The sequence below is a fragment of the Onychostoma macrolepis genome, chromosome 03 (genome assembly GCF_012432095.1).
Source record: "Onychostoma macrolepis isolate SWU-2019 chromosome 03, ASM1243209v1, whole genome shotgun sequence".
Taxonomy (NCBI): domain Eukaryota; kingdom Metazoa; phylum Chordata; class Actinopteri; order Cypriniformes; family Cyprinidae; genus Onychostoma; species Onychostoma macrolepis.
In genome coordinates this window covers 18,929,575-18,955,212 of record NC_081157.1, presented here as the reverse complement: position 1 = coordinate 18,955,212, position 25,638 = coordinate 18,929,575, and the positions used below count along the sequence as shown (strand labels likewise).

Sequence of the window (25,638 nt, the reverse complement as noted above, 5' to 3'; positions counted from 1 at the left end):
CCCACAGCCGCTCTCGTTCTTGCTTTTTCTGCAGCTTTAATTGGGTTTCAGAGGATAACAATGAGAACAATATCTCATTAATCAAACAAAGAGCCATGGTTTTTAAAAAGCTCAGATGAATGAAGGACATGGAGGTGAGCATGATATGCTTCTAGGGAGAGAGGAGGTTAAACATTATGATAGTTATGTCTGGCATCGGGTTCGAATGTTTGAAATATTGTTTCTTCTCCAAGTGGAATTTTGGCTAGTTAACTGGGTGCTGGGTTAACTGGGTTAAAAGCAATTTAAGAGGATTAGTTCACTTCTAGAATAAAAATTTCCTGATAATTTACTCACCCCCATGTCATCCAAGATGTTCATGTCTTTCTTTCTTCAGTCGAAATGAAATTAAGGATTTTGAGGAAAACATTCCAGAATTTCTCTCCATATAATGGACTTCAATGGTGGCCAACGGGTTGAAGGTCCAAATTGCAGTTTCAACGCAGCTTCAAAAGGCTCTACATGATCCCAGCTGAGGAATAAGGGTCCTATCTAGCGTATCGATCAGTAATTTTCTAAAAAATGTTTAAATATATATACTTTTAACCACAAATGCTCATCTTGCACTAGCTCTGCAAAGTGCATGTGCATCTTCATGCATTGCATAATCACCTTGGAAAAGTCACGTGCAGTTAATTCTTCATCTGTGTACTTTAAGGTAGAGTAGGGTGAAAATCTCATTTTCAAACTTCAAAATCGACCGACATCGTTGTTTTACCTTTTTTTGTAAAGGGTGTTCAACTTTCTTTGCACATTCACTTTGTAAACATTGGGTCGGTACTTCTGCCTACGTCACGCATAACATTTCCAACATGACCACGTAATGCATGAGGTCAGGCTAGTGCAAAACGAGCATTTGTGGTTAAAAAGTATATATATTTTTGTTTCTTTTAGAAAATGACAGATCGTTACGCTAGACAAGACCCTTATTCCTCGGCTGGGATTATGTAGAGCCCTTTGAAGCTGCATTGAAACTGCAACAAAGTCTCTTTAAGACAAGTCATGTCACTCGGTGGCCATCTTTGAAACGCCTTTCGGGCATGCAAGTGCAGCTCCTATCTCTTTGAATGGGGAAACATCAAATTCTCCAAAACTGTTCACCAAGCTTACGATTAAATTTCATATTTGAAATCACCAAAGAAATCTGACAACAACTGTATCATTAATGTTGTTTATTTTGCTCAAATAGCCTTATAAAAAGCTTATTTTTCAGGGTAGATCAGCCAGTGCGTGTGCGCAGTCCTAAGCGTACGTCACAGAATGCTGACTGTTTCTATAGAAACCGGGACTTCTAACGGCAGCTGCAGTGACACGCTGACTTTACTGATTAGCGATTGGTTCTTTCATTCAGAAGGCGGGGCTTCCTGCGATTGATCGACCTTATTGAGCGTTGCATTTTTCCCCATTCAAAACTATACGAGTGACACGTCTTGGCTATTCTATAGTCTTTGAAATGCAATTTGAACATTCAACCTGTTGGTCCCATTGAAGTCCACTATATGGAGAAAAATCCTGTAATGTCACTAACATAGCTACACTTGTTCAACCAATGACAGTCATTATTTTCAATTCAGTTTGATCCTGCTGAATTTACGCATTTCTTTCTGTCTTTGATTTCTCTGTAGGGAAAATTTAGGGAAATTTCACCAGCAAAAATTACATATGTCAGTAGTGTAGCGTTGATAAAGCACAGCTCATGCAAAACTCACTTTCAAATCAAGCAGCCTTCTGTTAGTTAACGTGGCAAATCCATGTGAAATCTGTGTGGGGAAATCATGGCCCTTGTGTGAAATTACCAATTGCTTTGATCACTATTGAAATTACTGGATTTTGGCTGCAGAATTTCATGGGTGAAGTCATTATAATAGGAATTCGCATGGTTGGGAATTTTCGTGTGATGGCGAAAAAGTTATCCAAGCAGTTTTTGCTCATTTTGTTGGTCACTTAAATTCACCACACTGACCAACAGAAAGCCACTTGGTTTGAAAATGACTTGTCAGCTCTGCTTCATACATTGCTACATTATTTACGAGACATTTTTGGGAATTTTGTCTGTGTGTGACTGTGCCATAGCGTGTTGGCTTGCACTTTTGGTGCGAAACCAGGTTTGTTTGACGTTTCTGTGTTGTTTTCTGAACTCATAAACCTTACCTTAGTCTACTTAAAAAGGGTGGTCTGGGATACGGATGTGAACTCTAGAGTGGTTTGCTTCTGATGTGAACGCAATCATACTAAATCACAGAAGTGAACCGCTATTGATGAGATATGAGTTGGTCAAACTGTGTATTAATGTTTTCTCACTCACTTTCCTCACAAGTGTGACTGACGCGACGCGAGCAGAGAGAATTTATACCTCATTTCCACTCGCCTTCAGCAGAAATCGGCTCCCGTGTTCTTTTGAACTTTTATATTTCATTTGTGATAGACACTGTGCGGTTATGTTTTGACGTTTTGGACCAGGCAATCGAATCAACCGTGAAAGCACCCTAAGTTCTATTTCTCTGAATCACAAAAGACAACAGTTTGCACTCAGTTAAGTTCCAAACAGGAAATACATTTAAAGTATTGAATCCATAATGCAAATATACTGCTGTAAGGGTAGCATATAGTTTTTGCATTCCACTGCGCTGTTTTTCCATTGTTTTTCTATGTAAACATCTTAAAATTCTGTGATCAACACCTAGGCTAACACTTTTTCAAACATATACAACAGAGACGTAATTTGTAAGATTGATTTCCTTGCATTGTTGTATGTCGCAAAGGTCAAAACAATTAAAAATGCAACAGACGTATACCTTGTGTTCTCACTTTTGCCACAAGGGGTGCTCAACTGGACATTAGAGTAAACTATTTAGTAGTCTCAGCCTTGTATGTCACGCCCACGGAACGATGGCTAAACGCCTGATGCATATGGCACACTTATCTGGAGACACTTCAGGAGTTTCGAAGTCGTCGTCGGATTGGTTAGATTATACAGGATTTCCGGGAGATGTGTGTGTCGCGTTCTTTAACGTTCCTCCTGGAAACAAAAATGCCATGGCGCCAAACCCCCTCACGAAAGAAGAAAGCCGTCATGTTTACAACTGACGACGAGCGCTTGTCAGGATCAACTAAACGCTGAATTTTCAAAAGTATGTGAAAAATTTAAAGTTTGCACCATATAAACTTTAAAATATGTCCGAGAGATTTACACACCAGTCTGTTATTGTGGCGACATTTCCATGCCCTGAAAAATGACGCGGCACAAAACAAAACGTGATTGGTTGCTTTACCTGTCAGTCATATGGCCTCTTGGGCGGGCCTTGGCCATCCAAAGCGGCCAAAGTTCCCAGACCTTTAGCGGTCAGTTTGAAGGTCTGGCTACGTGAGACTAACTATTTAGTAGCCAACTGCAATACTGCAGTAACTAGTTAGCATTGCCATGAGATTGGGCTAATAACATCATTTGCTATACTTCTCCTGTCTGTGCAGAACTAGGTCGAATATTTTAACTCATGTCATGACAATGTAAACTTGGCTTTTAGTGCATTAGTATAAATGTGTTTTCTGTTGGTTTGTACTGAGGTGACCTGAGGTAGAAGTACGAGATGTAAACATAAATACATTAGGCAAAAATATCTTGAATCAAAGACATTTATAGCTCCTTTTTTCAGATATGTATAGTAGTGCTAAAGGAAAAGAAGAAACATTGTGTAGCTAGAGATGTTCAAATGTTAGTGTGCTTTCACTGGAACACTTTGACTACTAAGATATTCATCTTGACTATGATTGCAGTGATGTTCATCTTGGTCGGGCACACACAAAGTCAGCATCTGGCCAGCCTGAAGGCTTTAAAAAAAAAAGAAGTACGTCATATCTTATCATTGACATATAAATATAACCGCATGAGCTGCAGGGCTGTGGTCATCCTCCGTATGTATGACTGGCTTGATAAGGATCTTTGCGTGTCTCCAGTGAGGCAGTCGCTGGGCTGGAGATGCAGAGAGTTGAACAGATGCCTGGGGCCTGTTCTGTTCATACAGATAAGCAGCTGTCACAGCTGTCATACACTCCAAAACTTATGATACTGCTTCCTGTATCAGGCAGAGCATGACCCCGCTCGTGATTGTGTAACTGCGGTGTGTTTCTGCTGACATCTGCTAGGGTCTGAAACTCATTCCTGTGGAGGACCAGGGGCTCTGCTTAATCCCTGCTTAATGTTTTGATCTGCTTCATTTTGCTTGATATTTTGGCAGTTAACAGGAGGAGACAGTCAGGCAAATATATAAAGTGGCCAAAGAGTGTATAAATCTGAAATCAGGTATAACTTGATGTGCCGTTAGAAGTGTGCATAAAGTCTGCACAAATCTGAAATTGCGACTTTTCTTCACTATTGTGATATATATATCGTAGGATCGTGGAAAGTGTTTCGAACGTAATGAAGGATTTCATTTAGGGATGTTTTGTTTTTCTGCTGTTAAATTGTTTCTTGCTAAACTTTGAACGTGCTTCAAAGATTGAATAACAGGAACTAGTGAGGCACCGAAATGACTTTTTTTTTTTTTTTTTTTTTTTTACTGAAACGCCAAAACCATAATTATAGTCTTTTAGTTGAAAATTTAAACCAAAAGTAGTTTATATAATAATCAGTTAATTAATCAAATGAATTAATACTTAAGCATTCAAATAAAAACAGTTTTATTTATTTTATTTTTATTTATATTGCACATAAGTTTTTATACACATTTAGCACAAGCACATTTAGCTTTTAATGATGTATTAATATAAACAGTGGCTGTAATAAGTAAACACATTAAATAATGAAGACAACAGGTTTAACATTATATATACACACACACACACACACACACACACAAACACAGAGTATATTATATAATATAAACATAATATATAATATACAGTATCTCACAGAAGTGAGTACACCCCTCACATTTTAGTAAATATTTTATTATATCTTTTCATGTGACAACAATGAAGAAATGACACTTTGCTACAATGTAAAGTAGTGAGTGTACAGCTTGTATAACAGTATACATTTGCTGTCCCCTCAAAATAACTCAACAGACAGCCATTAATCTCTAAACCGCTGGCCACAAAAGTGAGTACACCCCTAAGTGAAAATGTGTAAATTGGGCCCAAAGTGTCAATATTTTGTGTGGCCACCATTATTTTCCAGCACTGCCTTAACCCTCTTGGGCATGAAGTTCAGCAGAGCTTCACAGGTTGCCACTGGAGTCCTCTTCCACTCCTCCATGAAGACATCACGGAGCTGGTGGATGTTAGAGACCTTGCACTAGGGGTGTCGCGGTGAAGGAATTTCCCTTGCGGTAATTTTGAGTAGCTCAATAGCGCGGTATGCGGTATTACCGCATATATAGTATAAAATCTGTGTGTGTATGTTACGATGTAAGGAGGTCATATTCAGAAACGAATTAAACCAAAACTAAATCTCGTTGAAACAGGAAGTGAAGTAAACAAAAGAGAATGACAAAATAACGGTCCACATAACAAAACATAAACCTGACAATAAGATCGTTAGTCTATTGTTAGCTTATGTATATATAACCGTTAGTTCTGATCCTCGAATCTGACCGACAAGAGACTTTTTCTGTTGATATTTAAAAACCTGTGTGTTCTAGACGGGTTGTCAGTCAGTGCAGCTTCATTGTTATGCCACAAGGTGGTGTCAAGGGACTGTCTGTTGAGTGAGTCTTTAAACTGTTCATTTAACTACACATTCAGAAACGCCGATTCATTCAAAGAGAGATGTAATGAAAAAACGCTGTTGAAATCATTTTAACTTTGAGTGCCACTTTTAAAGGCTCAGCTGACCAGCAGAGCATCGGTGCTAAAACAGATTTCGCTTTCCTTGGACATGACAACCTGTTTTCACAAATATACATGACTCTGCCTGAAGGACAGACGCAGGTATTCGCACGCGATCAGTCGATCTCTCTCTCTCTCTCTCATTCGCTGTCTGTTTAGGCTTGTAAAGTGCAAATTTACTGAGCCTCTGTACAAATCAGTGTGGTACGCATTGTTATCATTACTAATATTCAGTACACATGCATGAAGTGTAAAACGAGAAGGGCGTAACATTACGAAAAAGAAAACATGGAAATATCGCGGTTTCTGCGGTTGTTGCATTCCTCTGCGGTTATGCTCGCCAATAGTGCGGTATTACGATATTGCGATTATCGTGACAGCCCTACCTTGCGCTCCTCCACCTTCAGTTTGAGGATGCCCCACAGATGCTCAATAGGGTTTAGGTCTGGAGACATGCTTGGCCAGTCCATCACCTTTACCCTCAGCTTCTTTGCAAGGCAGTGGTCATCTTGGAGGTGTGTTTGGGGTCGTTATCATGTTAGAATACTGCCCTGCGGCCCAGTCTCCGAAGGGAGGGGATCATGCTCTGCTTCAGTATGTCACAGTACATGTTGGCATTCACAGTTCCCTCAATGAACTGTAGCTCCCCAGTGCCAGACATTATTTAATGCACAACATAGTAGTGAGATGCATAAGAAAATTTTAAATGCGTAACACAAAGCATAATCCAAAACAGCAAAAGACTACTTTATTGAACCTTTTCTGATAAGAAGTGTGCGCTACAAATGCAAGCATTTTTGATGATCGTTTCTGTCCAGCTCATTTTATCGCGTTTAACCACAGTTGTCGTCGGTTTTTTGTCTGGCAGTGGCAGCAGGTATGCTATTTTAAAAATTCCAAGTTGGAGCCTCTACTACAGGGGTCTCCAACTCTGCTCCTGGAGAGCTACCGTCCTACAGATTTCAGCTCCAACCCCAATCAAACACACCTGAAGCAGCTAATCAAGGTCTTCAAGGCTACTTGTTAATTTCAGACAGGTGTGTTAGAGCAGGGTTGGAACTGAAATCCGTAGGATAGTAGCTCTCCAGGAGCAGGGTTCGAGATTAGAACAAGATTATATTTTAAGCTCCTTATGTAGCCGAATCTGTGTTGGTTTGAATTGGCCGCCTCCAGTTTTCCCTTTGTTTTTCCTGACGTAATTGTGACGTCGGCACAAAAAGGGTCTATACTGTTTAGCAAAATGCTTTTTTCCCCCTAGCTAATGAGTTTCTGGACATTAATCGCTTTCCTGCCAGAAGTGAAACATTGTTTCATATCAAAAGTAACAAAGGCTTGTTGTGATTTTTAGACAGTATATTTATAATATCTAGTGAAGTTTTCTTGGCACATCAGCTGAAACCAGCACAGACAAAAAGATGTCGGTTCATCATAATGAGGATCAATTAAAAACAAGAAAGTGATATTGTCAACCCAGATCTGGAATCCACACAGCTGACATGTTTACCTGTTGTAATTTTATCCATATTGTGTGCACAAAATAGAAACGGACACAAAACACACCATTACAGAAATTCTTTCTGAAATTTCTGCCCTCCAAAACAGTTTGGATATTCCTTTTCACTGTATATTTTTCTATTGCAGAAATTTTGGTGCATCACTACTAAGAACCTCAACAATCAATCAACAGCTGTGATTTGGAAAAGCTTATACCATTTTTATGCAGACTATGCATCAGATGACCAGCATGATTTCCAGTGGTTGACTTATGTCATGTTCTATGTGCGGTCCTGACTGTTTTGGGTCTGTGTCTCTAGTACAGGATTGGTCAGCTGTACATGATCAGCAAGCACAGCCATGAGCAGAGCGAGAGAGGAGAGGGTGTGGAGGTGGTGCAGAACGAACCCTATGAGGACCCCAACTACGGCTCGGGACAGTTCACTGAGAAACGCATTTATCTCAACAAGTGAGTAGCAACTGTCGTCAATTATTTGTCACATCAAAACACCTCTGCAGAGTCTCTAGGTGTGTCAGTACAAAGTGTTTGATGCACTATTGTCAAACAATATTATAAATTTTTATTGGAGCTCAATTATTAATATCGACTCTTATTATCAATTTTGAAAATGTTGCTTAATATTTTTGTTGAAACTGCTACTTTTTTCAGAATTTTTTTAATGCATAGACGGTTCAAAAGAACAGCATTCAATGTTTTTGTAACATTACAAATGTCTTTACTCTCACTTTTGATCAGTTTAATGCATCCTTGCTGGATAAAAGTATACATTTCTTTTTAAATCTTACTTAACCCAAACTTTTGAATGGTAGTTTATCTTGGTTTCTGCAAAAATGTGAAGCAACACAACTGTTTTCTACATTGATAATATTAATAACTGTTTCTTGAGCAGCAAATTAGCATATTAGAATGATTTCTGAAGGATCATGTGACACTGAAGACTGGAGTAATGATGCTGAAAATTCAGCTTCGTATCACAGGAATTAATATATATATATATATATATATATATATATATATATATATATATATATATATATATATATATATATATATATATATATATATACAGTATTGTTCAAAATAATAGCAGTACAATGTGACTAACCAGAATAATCAAGGTTTTAGTATATTTTTATTGCTACGTGGCAAACAAGTTACCAGTAGGTACAGTAGATTCTCAGAAAACAAACAAGACCCAGCATTCATGATATGGACCCTCTTAAGGCTGTGCAATTGGGCAATTAGTTGAATTAGTTGAAAGGGGTGTGTTCAAAAAAATAGCAGTGTGGCATTCAATCACTGAGGTCATCAATTTTGTGAAGAAACAGGTGTGAATCAGGTGGCCCCTATTTAAGGATGAAGCCAGCACTTGCTAAACATGCATTTGAAAGCCTGAGGAAAATGGGTCGTTCAAGACATTGTTCAGAAGAACAGTGTACTTTGATTAAAAAGTTGATTAGAGAGGGAAAACCTATAAAGAGGTGCAAAACTTATAGGCTGTTCAGCTAAAATGATCTCCAATGCCTTAAAATGGCGAGCAAAACCAGAGAAACGTGGAAGAAAACGGAAGACAACCATCAAAATGGATCGAAGAATAACTCAGCCAATGATCACCTCCAGGATGATCAAAGACAGTCTGGAGTTACCTGTAAGTACTGTGACAGTTAGAAGACATCTGTGTGAAGCTAATCTATTTTCAAGAATCCCCATAAAGTCCCTCTGTTAAAAAAGGCATGTGCAGAAGAGGTTACAATTTGCCAAAGAACACATCAACTGGCCTAAAGAGAAATGGAGGAACATTTGTGGACTGATGAGAGTAAAATTGTTCTTTTTGGGTCCAAGGGCCACAGGCAGTTTGTGAGACGACCCCCAAACTCTGAATTCAAGCCACAGTACACAGTGAAGACAGTGAAGCATGGTGGTGCAAGCATCATGATATGGGCATGTTTCTCCTACTATGGTGTTGGGCCTATTTATCGCATACCAGGGATCATGGATCAGTTTGCATATGTTAAAATACTTGAAGAGGTCATGTTGCCCTATGCTGAAGAGGACATGCCCTTGAAATGGTTGTTTCAACAAGACAATGACCCCAAACACACTAGTAAACGAGCAAAGTCTTGGTTCCAAACCAACAAAATTAATGTTATGGAGTGGCCAGCCCAATCTCCGGACCTTAATCCAATCGAGAACTTGTGGGGTGATATCAAAATGCTGTTTCTGAAGCAAAACCAAGAAATGTGAATGAATTGTGGAATGTTGTTAAAGAATCATGGAGTGGAATAACAGCTGAGAGGTGCCACAAGTTGGTTGACTCCATGCCACACAGATGTGAAGCGGTTTTAAAAACTGTGGTCATACAACTAAATATTAGTTTAGTGATTCACAGGATTGCTAAATCCTAGAAACAAAAACGTTTGTACAAAATAGTTTTGAGTTTGTACAGTCAAAGGCAGACACTGCTATGTTTTTGAACACACCCCTTTCAACTAATTGCCCAATTGCACAGCCTTAAGAGCGTGCATATCATGAATGCTGGGTCTTGTTTGTTTTCTGAGAATCTACTGCACCTACTGGTAACTTGTTTGCCACGTAGCAATAAAAAATATACTAAAAACCTTGATTATTCTGGTTAGTCACATTGTACTGCTATTATTTTGAACAATACTATATATATATATATATATATATACACATGTAACCAAACCATAACATGCATTTTAATGGCATAAAGTCCACTTTGCAGTATGTTCTGGCCAAGATCCAACATATAAACATGCATGTCTGACAACAAACTGTTGGTTGCTTTACATGCTTTACATTTTATATGACACATAGAGGTTTAGATCTGATAAACTGGCAGCTCATACAATAAACGACAGTCTCCTTGAATGGACCTGCTGAACGCAGAAGCAGTGAGTGCAAAATACGACTTGTGATGAGAATCTCTCCTTGACTTTATAGCATGTCTCCTTTTACTGCATGAACTGGGAGCTCGCTCAAGGTTTCTACAGCAAGAATGAGTTCTCTGTTAACTCTGAGCCAGGCTGTAAACTGCATTACATGCTGCCAGTCGAAGTGAGACTTGTGTGATTTGTGTATAACTGAGGTATGTTTAACACTGAAAAGCACCATATTTGACCCACCAGGAATAAAAATTATTAATCTGTAGGTTGTACAGGATTAAATTTTATATCCTGGTTAAAGTCAGCATAAAATCAAAATTGACCTTCTTTACACTGTTAAAAAATTTGGGATGTGTCAGCTCGTTTTAATGTTTATGCTCACTAAGGCTGCATTTATTTAACTAAAAATACAGTAAAACAGCAGTATTGTGAAATATGACCAAGAAACATTTCTCATTCTAATCAATGTTGAAAACAGTTGTGCTACTTAGTACAGTATACTATTATTATTTTTTCAGGATTCTTTGACTAATATAAACATGAAAAGAATCACTTTTTTTAAAGAAACACATTATAAATGTCTATACTGTCAGTTTTGATCAATTTAATGCATCCTTGCTGAATAAAAGTAATATTTTTTTTATTTTACTGACCCCAAACAGTACTGTATTTCCTTAACACATTTTAAGCTTGTTGAGCATGATTTATCAGTTCATGTTATGCAAAAGACAAAAAAATAAAATAAAAATTCATAGTTTCATAGTAAATGTGCATAGTTAAGATTTCACTGTTTGTAAAATATTAGATTTTCTCTTCATTTGACGTCACCAACTCTGTTTACCTTTAGATAAATGGATAAAAATCAGGCCTTATTTTCTATTTCTGTTTACTATCTGCAAATCTCCCTCTTTTCACTGGTCTTTGTAGTCTCTTTTCTAAATGTTTTATAGTACATTGACATTGAGCCTCAGTCGGGGTCAGTGCAGTCCACCGGAGATCTTCAATTCATTCTCACTAAGAGAGCAGTCTCCAAGCGGCTGCTAGTTTAACAAGAATAAGCAAGGGCATGACTAGAGACCCAAACACTTTCCCAAAAATAGCCAGTAAATGGGCTCAGGACACCGTCCCCCAAGACACTGCCCATTCTGGCCACTGATAAATCAATCGCTCATGCAGATGTGTTTTTGGAGAGACGCTTTATTGAACCGAGACATCAGTCCCCCAGGACCAGGCTGATTAAACTGTTCCTCTGCGGGTCATGATTGGCTGAGAGGTGGTCATGACATCACTGACAACCAGTTTAGACCATGGGCAACAGATTGGGTGGGCTTTTGGCCTTCTGTGAATGTCTTCATTGAAGCTATAAATGATTTTATCACATTGTCTTTTGAATCTTTCTTGCTTGGTCATTTTCATCAGTAATCTATGCATTCAGAGCAGTAGTTCTGAAAGTCTTTTCAGCTAAATGGTTCAGAAAATTCACAGATTGTGACTAGTGTTGTTATTGTTAACCAAAACTAAATTTGGTAATATTTTGGTTAAAAAAAAAACAACCGATGTAAAATAAAATATAAATATTAGATAAAAAAACATATTAAATTAGAGGTGTTGCTTGGCAACTAAGTGTAAAATGAAGTACTGAAATTAATAAAACTGAAATAAAAAGTATAGTCATATATATATATATATATATATATATATATATATGTATGTATGTATGTGTGTATATATATATATATATGGTGTATATGTACAGTGCTGTAAAAAGTTTTTTGCCCCCTTCCGTTTTTTGTTTTTTTTGCATGTTTGTCACACTTAAATTATTCAGATCATCGAACTAATTTTAACATTACACAAAGATAAAGCAAGTTAGTACAAAATGCAGTTTTGAAATAATGATTTTATTTATTAAGGGAAAAAAGGGAAAAAGTATGGTGTTCTTTTTATGAAATGCTCTGTTGGTTTTACGCCAGATGTAACGGGACACGCACCTTCCAAAAAGTTCAATTTTTGTCACATCAGTCCACAGAATATTTGCCCAAAAGTCTTGGGGATAATCAAGATATTTTTTGGCAAATGTGAGACAAGCCTTTGTGTTCTTTTTGGTCAGCAATGGCTTTTGCCTTGGAACTCTCCCATGGATGCTGTTTTTGTCCGGTCTCTTTCTTATTGTTGAATCATGAACACTGACCTTAATTGAGGCGAGTGAGGCCTGCAGTTCTTTAGATGTTGTTCTGGGTTCTTTTATGACCTCCTGGATGAGTCGTTGTTGCACTCTTGGAGTAATTTTGGTAGGCCGACCACTCCTGGGAAGGTTCACCACTGTTACACGTTTTCTCCATTAGTGGATAATGGCTCTGACTGTGGTTCGCTGGAGTCCCAAAGCCTTAGAAATGGCTTTATAACCCTTTCCAGACTGATACATGTCAACTATTTTGTTTCTCATCTGTTTATGAATTTCTTAAGATCGCGGCATGATGTGTTGCTCTTTAAACATGCTTCACTTTATCAGACAGGTTCTATTTTAGTGATTTCTTGATTCAACAGGTCTGGCAGTAATCAGGTCTGGGTTTGGCTAGTGAAATTTAACTCGGCTTTCTAAAATAATGCATTAATCACAGTTCTTTCATGATTTAACAGGAGGGGGCAATTAATTTTTCACGTAGGGCCAGGTAGGTTTGGACAGCTTTTTTCCCTTAATAAATGAAATCATCATTTAAAAACTGCATTTTGTATTTACTTGCATTCTTTTTGTAATATTAAAATTTGTTTGATCTGAATCTTTTTAAGTGAGACAAATCTGAAAAAATTAAAAAAAAACAGGAAGGGGGCAAAAACCTTTTCACGGCACTGTATATACTGTATGTGTGTGTGTGTGTGTGTGTGTGTGTATGTATATACATATATACATATATACATGCATACATACACAGTAGTGGTCAGAATTATTGTCACCTTGGTAACTATGATCAAAGAAGGCTGAAAATTAATCTGCATTGTTAATCCTTCAGATCTTTTATCTAAAAAATTCACAAAAATCTAACCTTTCATTGGATAATTAGAATTTAAAATGGGGGAAATATCATTATGAAATAAATGTTTTTCTCAAATACACGTTGGACACAATTATTGGCAACCCTAGAAATTCTTATGAGTAAAATATTTCTGAAGTGTATTCCCATTCATATTCACAATTTTGAGCACTCCAGGGTGACTATGAACATGAAATTATCCAGCCATGGCTTCCTGTTTTACAGAAATATAAATAGGAGGGAAAATAAAGCCCAAATTCCCTTAATCATCCATCACAATGAGAAAAACCAAAGAATATAATTCTGATGTGCAGCAAAAGATAATTGAGCTTCACAAATTAGTGAAGTGGCTTTAAGAAAAGAGCTAGAGCAGTGAAAATTCCCATTTCCACCATCAGGACAATAATTAAGAATTTCCAATCAACATAAAATGTTACGAAGCTGCCTGGAAGAGGACGTGTGTCTATATCGTCCTAATGCACGGTGAGGAGGAGAGTTTGAGTGGCTAAAGACTCTCCAAGGACCACAGCTGGAGAATTGCAGAAAATAGTTGAGTCTCAGGGGACCCAACACAAAAATGGGTCACTGAGTACAAAACCAAGCTTCTGCTGGCCATTCCAGTCCTCTGACCTGAACCCTGTAGAAAATGAGTGGTGAACTGAAGAGAAGAAGCACCAACATGGAGCTGGGAATCTAAAGGGTCTGGAGTGATTCTGGATGAAGGAATGGTCTCTGATCTCTTGTCAGGTGTTCTCTAAACTCATCAGGCATCATAGGAGAAAATTTAGAGCTGTTAAACTGGCAAATGGAGGTTTCAAAAAGTATTGAATAAAAGGGTGCGGTTAATTGTGGCCAATGTGTATTAGAGAAAAACATTTATTTCATAATGATATTTCCCCCCATTTTAAATTCTTATTATCCGATGAAAGGTTAGATTTTTGTGAATTTAAAAAAAATAAAAGATCAAAAGGATTAACAATGCAGATTCATTTTCACAGCCGCCTTTGATCATATTTACCAAGGGTGCCGATATTTTTGGCCATGACTATATATATGTATATGTATATGTGTATGTATATGTATAAGTATGTATGTATATTATAAATAAGACTTACAAAAATAAAATTAGGCCTGCCCTACATTCAGAAATATGTCACAGAAGTAAAACTGACTTCAGATTTGCACCAACCTTTTTTGAACCTAAATGTCTTATAGTTCATTGACATTGAGTCTCATTTAACGTCAGTGCAGTCCACCAATGTGTATATATAGAAATATTTTTTTTAAAAATGCAGAAAGCCTGTAACAAATTATTATAACCTACTGTAAATAAAATTTAAATTAAAATGAAAACTGAAAATAAAAATGCTTATTCAAAATATTAATAAACAAGTAGAACAGTAGAGAAACTGTTGCAATAATAGTATATTGCAACAGGTTCTCTACTGTTCTACTTGTACATAACCAGTTAACTACTTTTTTAATTAGATTTTTAAACAGACCATTTTAAATGCAGGTTATATGTAAAAAGATCTTTTGTTTTGTTTTTTTCAGTTCAGACCGCAGTCACTTTTGGTAGCACGTCTACACTAGTTGTCATAGTAACGGGTCAAACTTGCGTAGGTTCACCATGCGTGAGACTTTAGCAATGCATGTTCCGCCACTGATTGTTGTTCATTAGGGTAGAGTATACAAATCTGAATTTGCTGCAGACAACAGTGTAAGGAACAGAAACAGTATAATGCCCAGGGAATGTACCTTAGTTAAGCAAAAAGATATGGAACCATGAAAAGAGCGTTGACCGGTGGGAATGTATCCATGGGATTTTTCAAGAGAACTGTTATCTTGCTGACTTCAAGTTGTTAACGAAGGGAAGAGTTTGAAATGCTCTGTGATCTTTACACACTGAACATGCACATTAAAAATGAAAATTTGCTTAAAATTTACTCACTTTTAAACCATCCAAGATGTAGGTTTGTTTCTTCAAGGGAACAGATTTGGAGAAATTTCACATTACATCACTTGTTCACCAATGAATGCTCTGCAGTGAATGGGTGCCGTCAGAATGAGAGTTCAAACAGCTGATTAAAAACATCACAATAATCCACAAGCAATCCACACCACTCCAGTCCAACAATTAACATCATGTGAAATGAAAAGCTGCTTGTTTGTAAGAAGCAAATCCATCAAGATGTTTATTACTTTAAACTGTCGCTTCTGGCCAAAATGTGAGTCCATTTTTTTTAACTCAAAAAAGCAATATTATGGATAGAGGACTCCTATTTTGGCCAGAAGAGATATTTTGAAGTTTGGACTCTCATTCTGACGGCACCCATTCACTTTATTTAGATAGGACAGTGTAATGACAGGAAGCGAAGTGGGAGAGATTGAGATTTGAACTCGGGATGCATAAAGCACAACGGCACTTTTTGTCGGCACGCTGCCAACAAGGCAAGGTGCCCACCTTGGTGAACTATTATGAAATATTATGAAAAAACACATTGCTCTAACTATGTGTGTTTAAAATTCTGAGACAAGTTACTAAAAATCAGATATCACACCACTTCTGAAATTGGTTTGGATCAGGCAAACGAAACGACAAAAAAAACAACAGTTGATTACGCCTGCTTGTGTAAACATAGCCTAAAATACACCTGGTGAGACATGATTATAACTACAAAAAAGCCAGATATTTTAAAATGGTGTTTTCAATTACAAACACCCATTAAAAAAAAGCTTCTAACCTTTGACCCAGTGTCTGAGGCTCAGTCTAAATTTAGTAGGAGCACTTCAGTAGCTCAGCATTTGCTTCATAAAAAAATGACTCACGTTTTCAGCATTTCTACATTTGAGTGCCTACAGATGTGTGGGTTATAAACTGCTTCTAGTATTTTTATGAGCCTAAAAATATTTACAGTAGGATAACTACAGTAGCAGTTACAACAAACAGATTAAAAATAAAAACCTCTCAAAACCCCAAATCTGTGTGAACTCTAGATGATAAACTAGAGATAAATCAAGACTTAAAGGGGATACCAGACATGGTGAGGAGGAGTAGTTAAAGTGGAGCGCACATGAGAACAAAAAAGAAGGAACACAGAAAATAAGAGAGCGTGTGGGGAGCTTGAGATGTGCGTGGGCTGGGAGACGGCTGAGCTCCCGCTTTTATAGCACGTGTATAAATCGAGATTTGGCTGTGGGAAGCTGTACCTGCGTTTTCGCCCACAGGCCACCTGCTTTTGCGCTCGTGCGTGCCATGCCGCGTACGCAAGCTGTGGCCGTTGTTCGGGACCAAATCTAGAACGCCAACATCTTTTGATTGACTTCAGACTGAAATTGATGAAAAATGGATGGGTCTATGCATTTGGAAAGAGTTGGAAACAAAAGCAGTCCACCAATGTAATCGGGTTTAGTGCAAATGGAGCGTCGCACAGGCGTCTTGGTGTTAGCGTAGGCTAGTTTCTGAAAATCCATTTGCATTTTAAAAGCCCTCAGGATGAGGTTTGCATCCCTCAGGTTTACATCACAGATGTGCTGAGTCATGCGCCAGCAAAATGTGCAAGGCCTGCATAAAACGCTGCTTTATTCCCGCTGCTCAGGCTTTTAGGACTGGCACCCGTCCCAGTTTCATCCAATCTGCATCTGGTTTATTTAGGACACAACTGCAGAAGGGCGTGAGAAGAACTCCATTGGCTTATTATATCAAGATGAAAATGTATCATGCTTCCCCAATACATCATTGATTTTATTGGTTTGCCAGTTGCATCTACCCAGCAACAATAAGATTTTTCCAGCATTGTGTTTTGAGTTTTACAAGGAGCAGTTGACACCAAAAAACAACATATTCGGTTATTATTTACTCCCCCTGGATGCAGTTGTGGGCTAGATATGAGTTTTGGGTGAGAGTAAGAGCATCAGTGAATGTTGATTTCAATTTTGGTCTTTCAAACAAAGTACACTGTAAAAAATGTACAGGTAAAAAACTGTGAAAATGCTACAGTAAAAACATGTTAAATGGTTAACGGTAAGTTCCTGTAAACTTTACAGGGGAAAAAACGTAAACTGACGTTCCCAGAATTCCCTGCATTGCATTTCAAATTTTGTTTGAATTTGCTGTTTTTTCTTTGAAATAACTATGTTTCTTCTTAGTATTTTCTTATCAGTAATGTTTATTAGGGTTGAATGTTACATCTAATGTTAAATTAATGTTTATTGCATATTTCAGTTTAATGAGTCTCACCATGATGGTGTTTGAACGACACTGTGCACCGTATGTTGTTATTTAAAAGCTGCTTGTGATGGGCTTTTGTTCATCATGTGACTTTCTCATCACCACCTGCATTTGGTGGTTATCAGTGTATTTCAAAGGTACAAAACAGATTTCAGTACTTTAATAGGTTGGTATATTAACATTATATCAGATAATGAAATTACGATATTTAACTGTAAATTTAAGTTAAAACCGTAAAACATAAGTTATTTTTTACCATGTTTTTTACGGTAGAATTCCAGAAACCACAGCTGCCAGCTTTTTACCGTAAATTTTACGGAATTTCTTTTTACAGTGTACGACTTTAGAAGGCTTTATAAGTGTGTGATCTACTTTTCTGATACGTTTCTTTTTTGTCTTTTTTGGAACTTGATAGCTCCTGGTAGTTTTATGACAAGTACTGCGTAACAGTTCTTCAGTCATTCTTTCTTTTGTGTCCATGGAAAATATCATCGAGATTTGGACTGACATGAGGGTGAAGAAATAATGACAGAATTTTCATTTCAGTGAATGAGAGCCACTGATTATTTAGACATGGCACAAAAGATGTTGAACAATTGTGCCTGCCATTAAGTTTGAAAATAGCAACACCTCCCACTCAAAAATGAATCATTAGAATGTTCTTAACACAAATGTACTGTTCTGTTTTATTTATGTATTTGGGGACAAGCACATAAGGTGCCCTAACCTCATTAGAGTGTGTGTGTTTTTCCCTTCATAATAGTGTTTGGACATCAGAAACTGTAAAGTGAAGAGGCTTCATAAATTAATCCCAAATCACACCCTATTAAAAATCTATTACATTTCTATTATAAATAAATGCATTTGCATTTTCCCTCTTAAATCTCATGGGAACCTTTTGAAATCCTTTAGTTTTGTCAAATCTGAAATTACTCCTGAAATAACTGCAGCTTAAAGGTATTTTCTTTATTTTAGAATAATTACAGTATATTAATATTAGTACAAGAGTATAGTAGTGGTTTTAGGAGAAGTGGTGTTATCGCCCAAATCTTTTAATTGAATCTTACTTGGAATAAATTTTTTTTTTCTGACATGAATCAACAATGGAGAATCAAAAATGTCACAAAAGCTATAATTGCAGGTAATATATATTTTGTAAAATTGTAACTGTAAAATTGTAAAGATACAATCAATTATTTATTATTATTATTATTATTTTCCACATTACCATTCAAAACTTTGGGGTCAGTCAAGAAGTCTCTTATGCTAATTAAGGCAGCATTTATTAAAATGTAATTTATTTCTGTGATATAAATCTGAAATTTCAGCATCATTACTCGGTCTTCAGTGTCACATCATCCTTCAGAAATCATTCTAATATGCTGATTTGCTGCTCAAGAAACATTTAAAATGATCAATGTTGAAAATAGTTTGTGTTGCTTAATATTTTTGTGAAAACTGCTTTTCAGGAAATTTTAGAACAATTTTTTAAATAAAAATATTTTGTAACAATGTAAAAGTCTTGTCATTTTTGATCAATTGAATGCATTCTTGCTGAATAAAAATTGATTTCTTATCTGAAATATCTGAACTTATTTGACAGATTCAGTCCAAAACAAGCATTAGTATATACTTCTCTAGGCTGAATCACTGAGGCATAGAAGATTTGAATGTCTCCAGTGACTTATATGCTGCTTCTGAGCTGTCTGTTAGTAGTCAAACTCACACAGCTCACATTCACAGCTGTCTATTAGGACTTTGAGTGACTGATTGAAGATCGTTTTTGCAGCTGCTCTTAAAGAGAATGAGTTTTGGCAGTGATTAAGGAAACCTGATCTCCGATCAGAATGAAAGAGTATCTTCCTCCCTGAGCGGCCATCAGTGCTTCCTCGCTGCAGCTATTAGTCTGTCATTACTACTGTTATTGCAGCCGGGGGGACGGGGCGTTTTGGCACAGTGAGCTGGCACTCTCCACTTTCTTCTCAATACTTTTCCTTCCTTTTTTTTTGTCTCTTTCAGCAAGCTGCCCAGCTGGGCCAAAGCTGTGGTGCCTAAAATCTTCTATGTGACGGAAAAGGCGTGGAATTATTATCCCTACACCATTACCGGTAACTACAGCTTCTTACTTGCAAGCACACAGTGCCATTGTAATTTCTTAAAGGAATAGTTCACCCAAAAATTAAAATGGTTGCATATGTGCTCACCCTCTGTAGGATGTAGGCTATGAGTTTGTTTCCTCACAGAACAGATTTGGAGAAATGTATCATTACATCACTTGCTCATCAATGGATCCTCTGCAGTGAATGGGTGCCGTCAGAATGAGAGTCCAAACAGTTGTCCTCTCACAACAAAATTGACCAACATATTTGTTTAGGACTGTTTTCTCTTCTAAGCAGTGCTTGATCCGTGCATATTTCTCTCCTGATTCAGATAAGACAACTTTTTCTCTGGAAAAAGCAATATTATGGACATAGGACCGTATTTTAGCCATTTCTTTTACATACATCTTGTGATACTGTGGCAGCAGCATACTTTAAATGTGACCCTGGAGCACAAAACCAGTCTTAAGTCGCTGGGGTATATTTGTAGCAATAGCCAACAATACATTGTATGGCTCAAAATTATCAATTTTTTATTTTATTTTTTATGCCAAAAATCATTAGGATATTAAGTAAAGATCATGTTCCATGAAGATATTTTGTAAATTTCCTACCGTAAATATATCAAAACTTAATTTTTGATAATAACATGCAATGCAAAGAACTTAATTTGGACAACTTTAAAGGCGATTTTCTCAATATTTAGATTTTTTTGCACCCTCAGATTCCAGATTTTCAAATAGTTGTATCTCAGCCAAATATTGTCCTAACAAACCATACATCAATGGAAAGCCTATTTATTCATCTTTCATGTGATGTATAAATCTCAATTTCAAATAATTGACCCTTATGTCAGGTTTTGTGGTCCAGGGTCGCAAATTACTTTATCTAAACTGCTCAGCAAGATTTTCTTCATATTATTGCTTCAGCATGACAGTGTATCATGACCATAGAAGAAGACATGCTACTTTAGGTTTGTTTTATGCTGGATATGATAATAGTTTATTTGTTGTTTTCACTACAAAATAAAAAAATAAATAAATAAAAAATATATATATATGTATATGTATATATGTATATGTATATGTACTTTAAAAGAAATAAAGTACTTTAACATACAAGCAGCACTAAAAGGACAAATAAGCACCATAAAAGTACTGTAACAGCATGTGGATGAGTAAATAATGACAGATTTTTAATGAATCTTTTAATTATTCCTTTAAGGATCCTATTTCAACAGATGTATGTACAGTCTGAATCTTAAATGTAACAAATGACATTCGTCAGGAGCATCTTTTTGACATACTGCATTGCAGTAATTATGGAGCAAATGCTTTAGAAATTACACCAAGGGGGAAAGGGAACACATGGACATATCAGAGATGTGTGTGTGCATGATAAACACACACACACACACACACGACAGAAAGAACTTCAATTCCCTGAAGAACGGGAAGTCGTTCTGTGATTGAATGTTTGATGGCTTCAAGACTGCCATGTGCTTATTGCCATGACCTTTAACATGAAGTCTATCTCTCTCTCTCTTTCTCTTTCTGTCTCTCTTCCCATCATCTTCTCGATCCGTCTCCTCCCCCGCCATTGGCTCAGAGTATACAGTGAGTATGGCTGCTTCTTCTTTTATTTATTTGTGTGCTTGAAACTCAAAACCAAAATGTCGATTTCAATACTTCAACAAAATGAATATGCTAATAAACACACTCACTTCATTAAAACATTACATTTTAATAGACAGTATTCAATTAGAACAGTTGGTACAATGTACTACCGATACTGTAGAAGGACATTTTTTTGAAGTACCGCTATTGGCATTTATAATAGCTCATGCTCTTGGTTAGCATAATAGGTTCATTGTTTTGATGATCATTAGAGGCGAAGCAGTTCAGTGCTAATAATGTTTAACACAGCCATACACTCTGAGGGTACTGATCTCCCACAATGCACTGCTTTCTGTTTGACATTAATTGAACTATAAATGCTGCTGGGTCATTATTGTGCGTTTATGTGTGTTTTTGTAACAAATATGGTACTAAGCCACGAAACATACTTTACAGTAGTACACAAACAATCCTAGTGTTAATGAACCTAATGTTCTGCTGTGCTGATTATCAAAACAACATTACCATTTAAAAGTTTGAGGTGTTTTGAATAATAAACTAAAAAATAAATAGTTTTACTGTATTTTGATTCAATAAATGCAGCCTAGATTAGACACTTCTTTTAAAACATCTTACTGTTCTCAAACTGTTGTACATTAGCGTGTTTTTAAAGTGACATGGCATTTGGTCTTATGCATTTTACTACTTGTTTATCAGCATGTTATGTTATTTTATGTTATGATATGTTATGTTAGCATAACTTAACTAAAATCAAATTCAGTTTTGAGTCAAGTCTCCTTTGTGTTTCACATGAAAAGCACTATTTGTACGGAGTGTGGCGCTGCTATTAAGAGTGCTCTCAATCACTCACCATTTCTATTTCAGGTTCTGTTTCAATTATCTTGTCTATGTAGGCAGTTCACATCAAGCTCACTAGGATTTGGAACAGAGCTACAGTTTCTGGAAGCTGATTGCCCTTAACCACCAACCATGTTGTTATGCTATCCCAGAATGCACTGTTCTTGTTTTCCCTTGCTGTGCTGCAATATAATTAGAGTGTATTGGAAAACCAGGCAGACCAGGTGTCTTCAAGCTCCTTGGAGACCATATTAGGTTTCATGGAAAACCTTGTGCTTATTCGAAAGAGCAATATACATTTTAACACCTCAGGACTCCTCTGAGCCTTATGAATATATTGAAGGTCTAAGGTATTGGGACCTTAGGGGCCATTCACACAGAACGCAGTTTTACATTTAAAAATACGAGGCGTGGAATGAAAAAGCGTGTTTTTGAAAAATTTTACTACTTTTAACTTGAGAGCTGCATTTTTAGAGTGCTGATGTTTAAATGACAATAACAATGAAAAAAACAGCATTCTGTGATTTAGGCTTTAGTAACATGCAGTGTTGTGAGTAACGTAATCAGATTACTTTTTTACACAATTAGATTACTTTTTCAAGTTACTAGTAAAGTAACACATTACTTTTAAATTTACGACTAAATGCCTGTGTTACATTTACAAATAAGTAACGCAAGCGACAGAGGTAAGTCCTTCAGCCTGAGGCTTAATAATTTTACTTTTGGTGTGAAAGGGCCTTTACAGTTGTCAAAAATATAAATTTTGGGATTTAAAAAAAAAAAGAAAAAAAAGAAATAAGCAAGCTCAGCTCAGGTGACAGAAAGTAATGCAAAAATAACATAATGCATTACTTTCCATAAAAAGTAACTAAGTAATGTAAATAGCTACTTTTTATAGAGTAACAGTATTGTAATGCATTACTTTTAAAAGTAACTTTCCCCGACAATGGTTACATGGTGTACAAAATGGGCTTTCACCCATTCACAAATGTTTTAGCTACATCTATCCAAATGGTGTTTCTATATGCATTCACAAAATAAAATAAAATAAATCATCATTATTATTATTATTATTATATAGGCTTAAATTCAAGGTTATGTATCCGAGTTGCATATAAAATTTCCATCCATTTGGATTGAACAAATTAAATATATTAGTTTGTTTGTTAAAAGTGTGTTCAATCCAAATAGATGGAAATTTTATATGCATAAATCTTATACAGATGCATAAAAAAAAAAGTGAATTTTTTTTTTGAGTATGAAATGGAAACTGATGAAAGTCAAAAGCAGCAACATGACAGGTTGGTTTAAATGATGGGTGGAGGATTAAGGCTTAACTTAAGCTGGCCGACAGTCAGTGGATCTTGGAGTGGCTCTGCGTGCCGTATCTGTACCCAGAGATGAATGAGAGAGCTCTTCATCGGAATACCATTATCATAATCAACCATATGCCAGGAACAACAGGATACAAACCGCTCAAATGAGAGCAGTGGAAGACGAAAAAAGCCCAAAGGATGTAAACATGAGCACAAAATGGAAACCGCTACATGTAAATTTGTGACAGTCACTTCTTTAACTCCAGGCTGTTTAAGCAGCCTTGAAATACACTCATTTATTGGCTGAATGATTATAGAGACAAAATGTATTTATAAATACATGTCTTGGATGAGGTTTTTTGTCCTTGTGCTAAGGATATCGCAGTCAACATATCAAAGTTTCAAACTTTTATTTTATCCGATGCTAATTTAATTGAGTGCAACAGTAGAGCTCAGGACGTACAAATCCCATTCACTTTCTTCATAGAGATATTGATTTTTAGAAGTAACATAAACCTTTTAAGACAGTCCTGCCATGAGCTCAGAGGTTGTTAATTCATGGTATATGCTTGTTGAAGCCACACATAAACAAAATTTCAAAATAATAAAGTTATTTAATTCCCAGTGAAAAACTACACTACCCATAATCCTGAAGAGAGATCTACCAATCAAAGAAGCCATTGTTATCATGTGATCAACGTGGTTTCTGTACACTCTCAAACTACTTGTATTTTTAAATTTAACCAAATATTTTGCTATAAACCTAAAATGTATTGTTTTTATACTGTGTCGGTAGTTTTGTAATGTACTAGAGGTCAACCGATTGATCGGTTTTGCTGATTATTCGGTACTGATAACCGATTACTTAAACAATGGGCAAGAATCCATTGTTGGAGCGGCTGAGAAAGTCCACTGTCATTATACAGTACGAGAGTGACCTTTAGAGGCCAAATCACTGATAGCTCCTGCTGTTTGTTTTGACATAGACGACAAAACAGTATGTTTACAGTAAACTACCGTACGTGTTTTTATTGTAAAGTAATTAATGTTGACTAGATGTTGCAGTGGAGAACAGCAGTATGTTTGCCGTCAAAGCTGAGAGGAAGTTAGTTACATTAGTACATGCCTCAAGCAGTTAAATACATGCAAGTTTACATTAAATGTTTAATGTCACAATTGTTATTATCTATTTGCATTAGTTTATAACAAGCTGTTGTCGTTATTGGCCAGTGCGGTGCAAATTAGTTATCATAATCAATAAAATCCCTTAGCGGTCAGCCTCTATAATGTACTGTCGTTTCTGACTCACTTTTATCATTCACAGTGCTTTATGGCGTGAGTAGTTCATACACAGTGTTGTAATGATCTTTTTCCAAATTTTTATAATACTTTTTGTTCCAAGATCAGAGTCGCGTGTTGTCTTGGAGCTGGTTGGTTTGGACATTTTTGAAGAATCCTTTGAAATCTCTATGGAGAAAATGAATGAGAAAAATACTGCTGGCACCCAGGCTGAAGAAAATGTGGGTGTTCACTGCTCTGTATTGCCAAAATAGACACTTCCAGTATATTCCCTCTACACTAATTTCATTTCATTTGGATAACATCCATAGTACAGATATGTAATGGGTAAATATACTTCTTATTCTGTAGGCCGTTATTTGTGTGCTGAGAATACAGTGGACTAAAGTACAAAACAGAGAAACTGATAATATTGGAAAGTAGATTTTATACATTTTAAAATGGTGTGCATTTAAATATAATATAGTAGCTTTAAATGTAATATCAGATAACACACAACAGATAAATTATAATCAAGTACTTTAAACTTGCTTTAGTATGTTAGTCAACAATAAGTGTACTTGCTTCACAACAACAGATTATTAAAACATTTTTATGTTAAAGGTTTTTATTTGACATCATGACAAATTGGACTTTTTAAAAGTGTACTTAAGTGTGTTAAGAATCAGTTGTGAAAGTGTCTCTTTTTAAGTTCACTTAAGTGGTCTTTTATTATACCATATTGTTTTATTTAAAAAAAAAAAAAAGCATTATTTTAAGATTTGAGGAACAGTACAAGTGCAGTCCATACAGTTAAGTTCACTTCTTTTTCACAAGGGTAGTTGTGTATTTGCCCCATCGGTATAGTACATTACAGTTTATTTTTTGTCAGTAGTATGAAATGTAGCCAACTTCTTTTTC

The 25,638-nt window shown here is 36.4% G+C and overlaps 1 protein-coding gene across 1 annotated transcript in view; it reads left to right on the top strand.

The window, feature by feature from the left end:
• Positions 1 to 25,638, top strand: part of pitpnc1a (phosphatidylinositol transfer protein cytoplasmic 1a) — a 106,804-nt gene that overhangs the window by 64,540 nt on the left and 16,626 nt on the right. Inside the window, exons 2-4 of the mRNA XM_058771482.1 lie at positions 7,680 to 7,828; positions 19,570 to 19,658; positions 21,258 to 21,265. Of these exons, the coding sequence (XP_058627465.1) occupies positions 7,680 to 7,828; positions 19,570 to 19,658; positions 21,258 to 21,265 (246 nt within the window). The remainder of the gene's footprint in view (positions 1 to 7,679; positions 7,829 to 19,569; positions 19,659 to 21,257; positions 21,266 to 25,638) is intronic.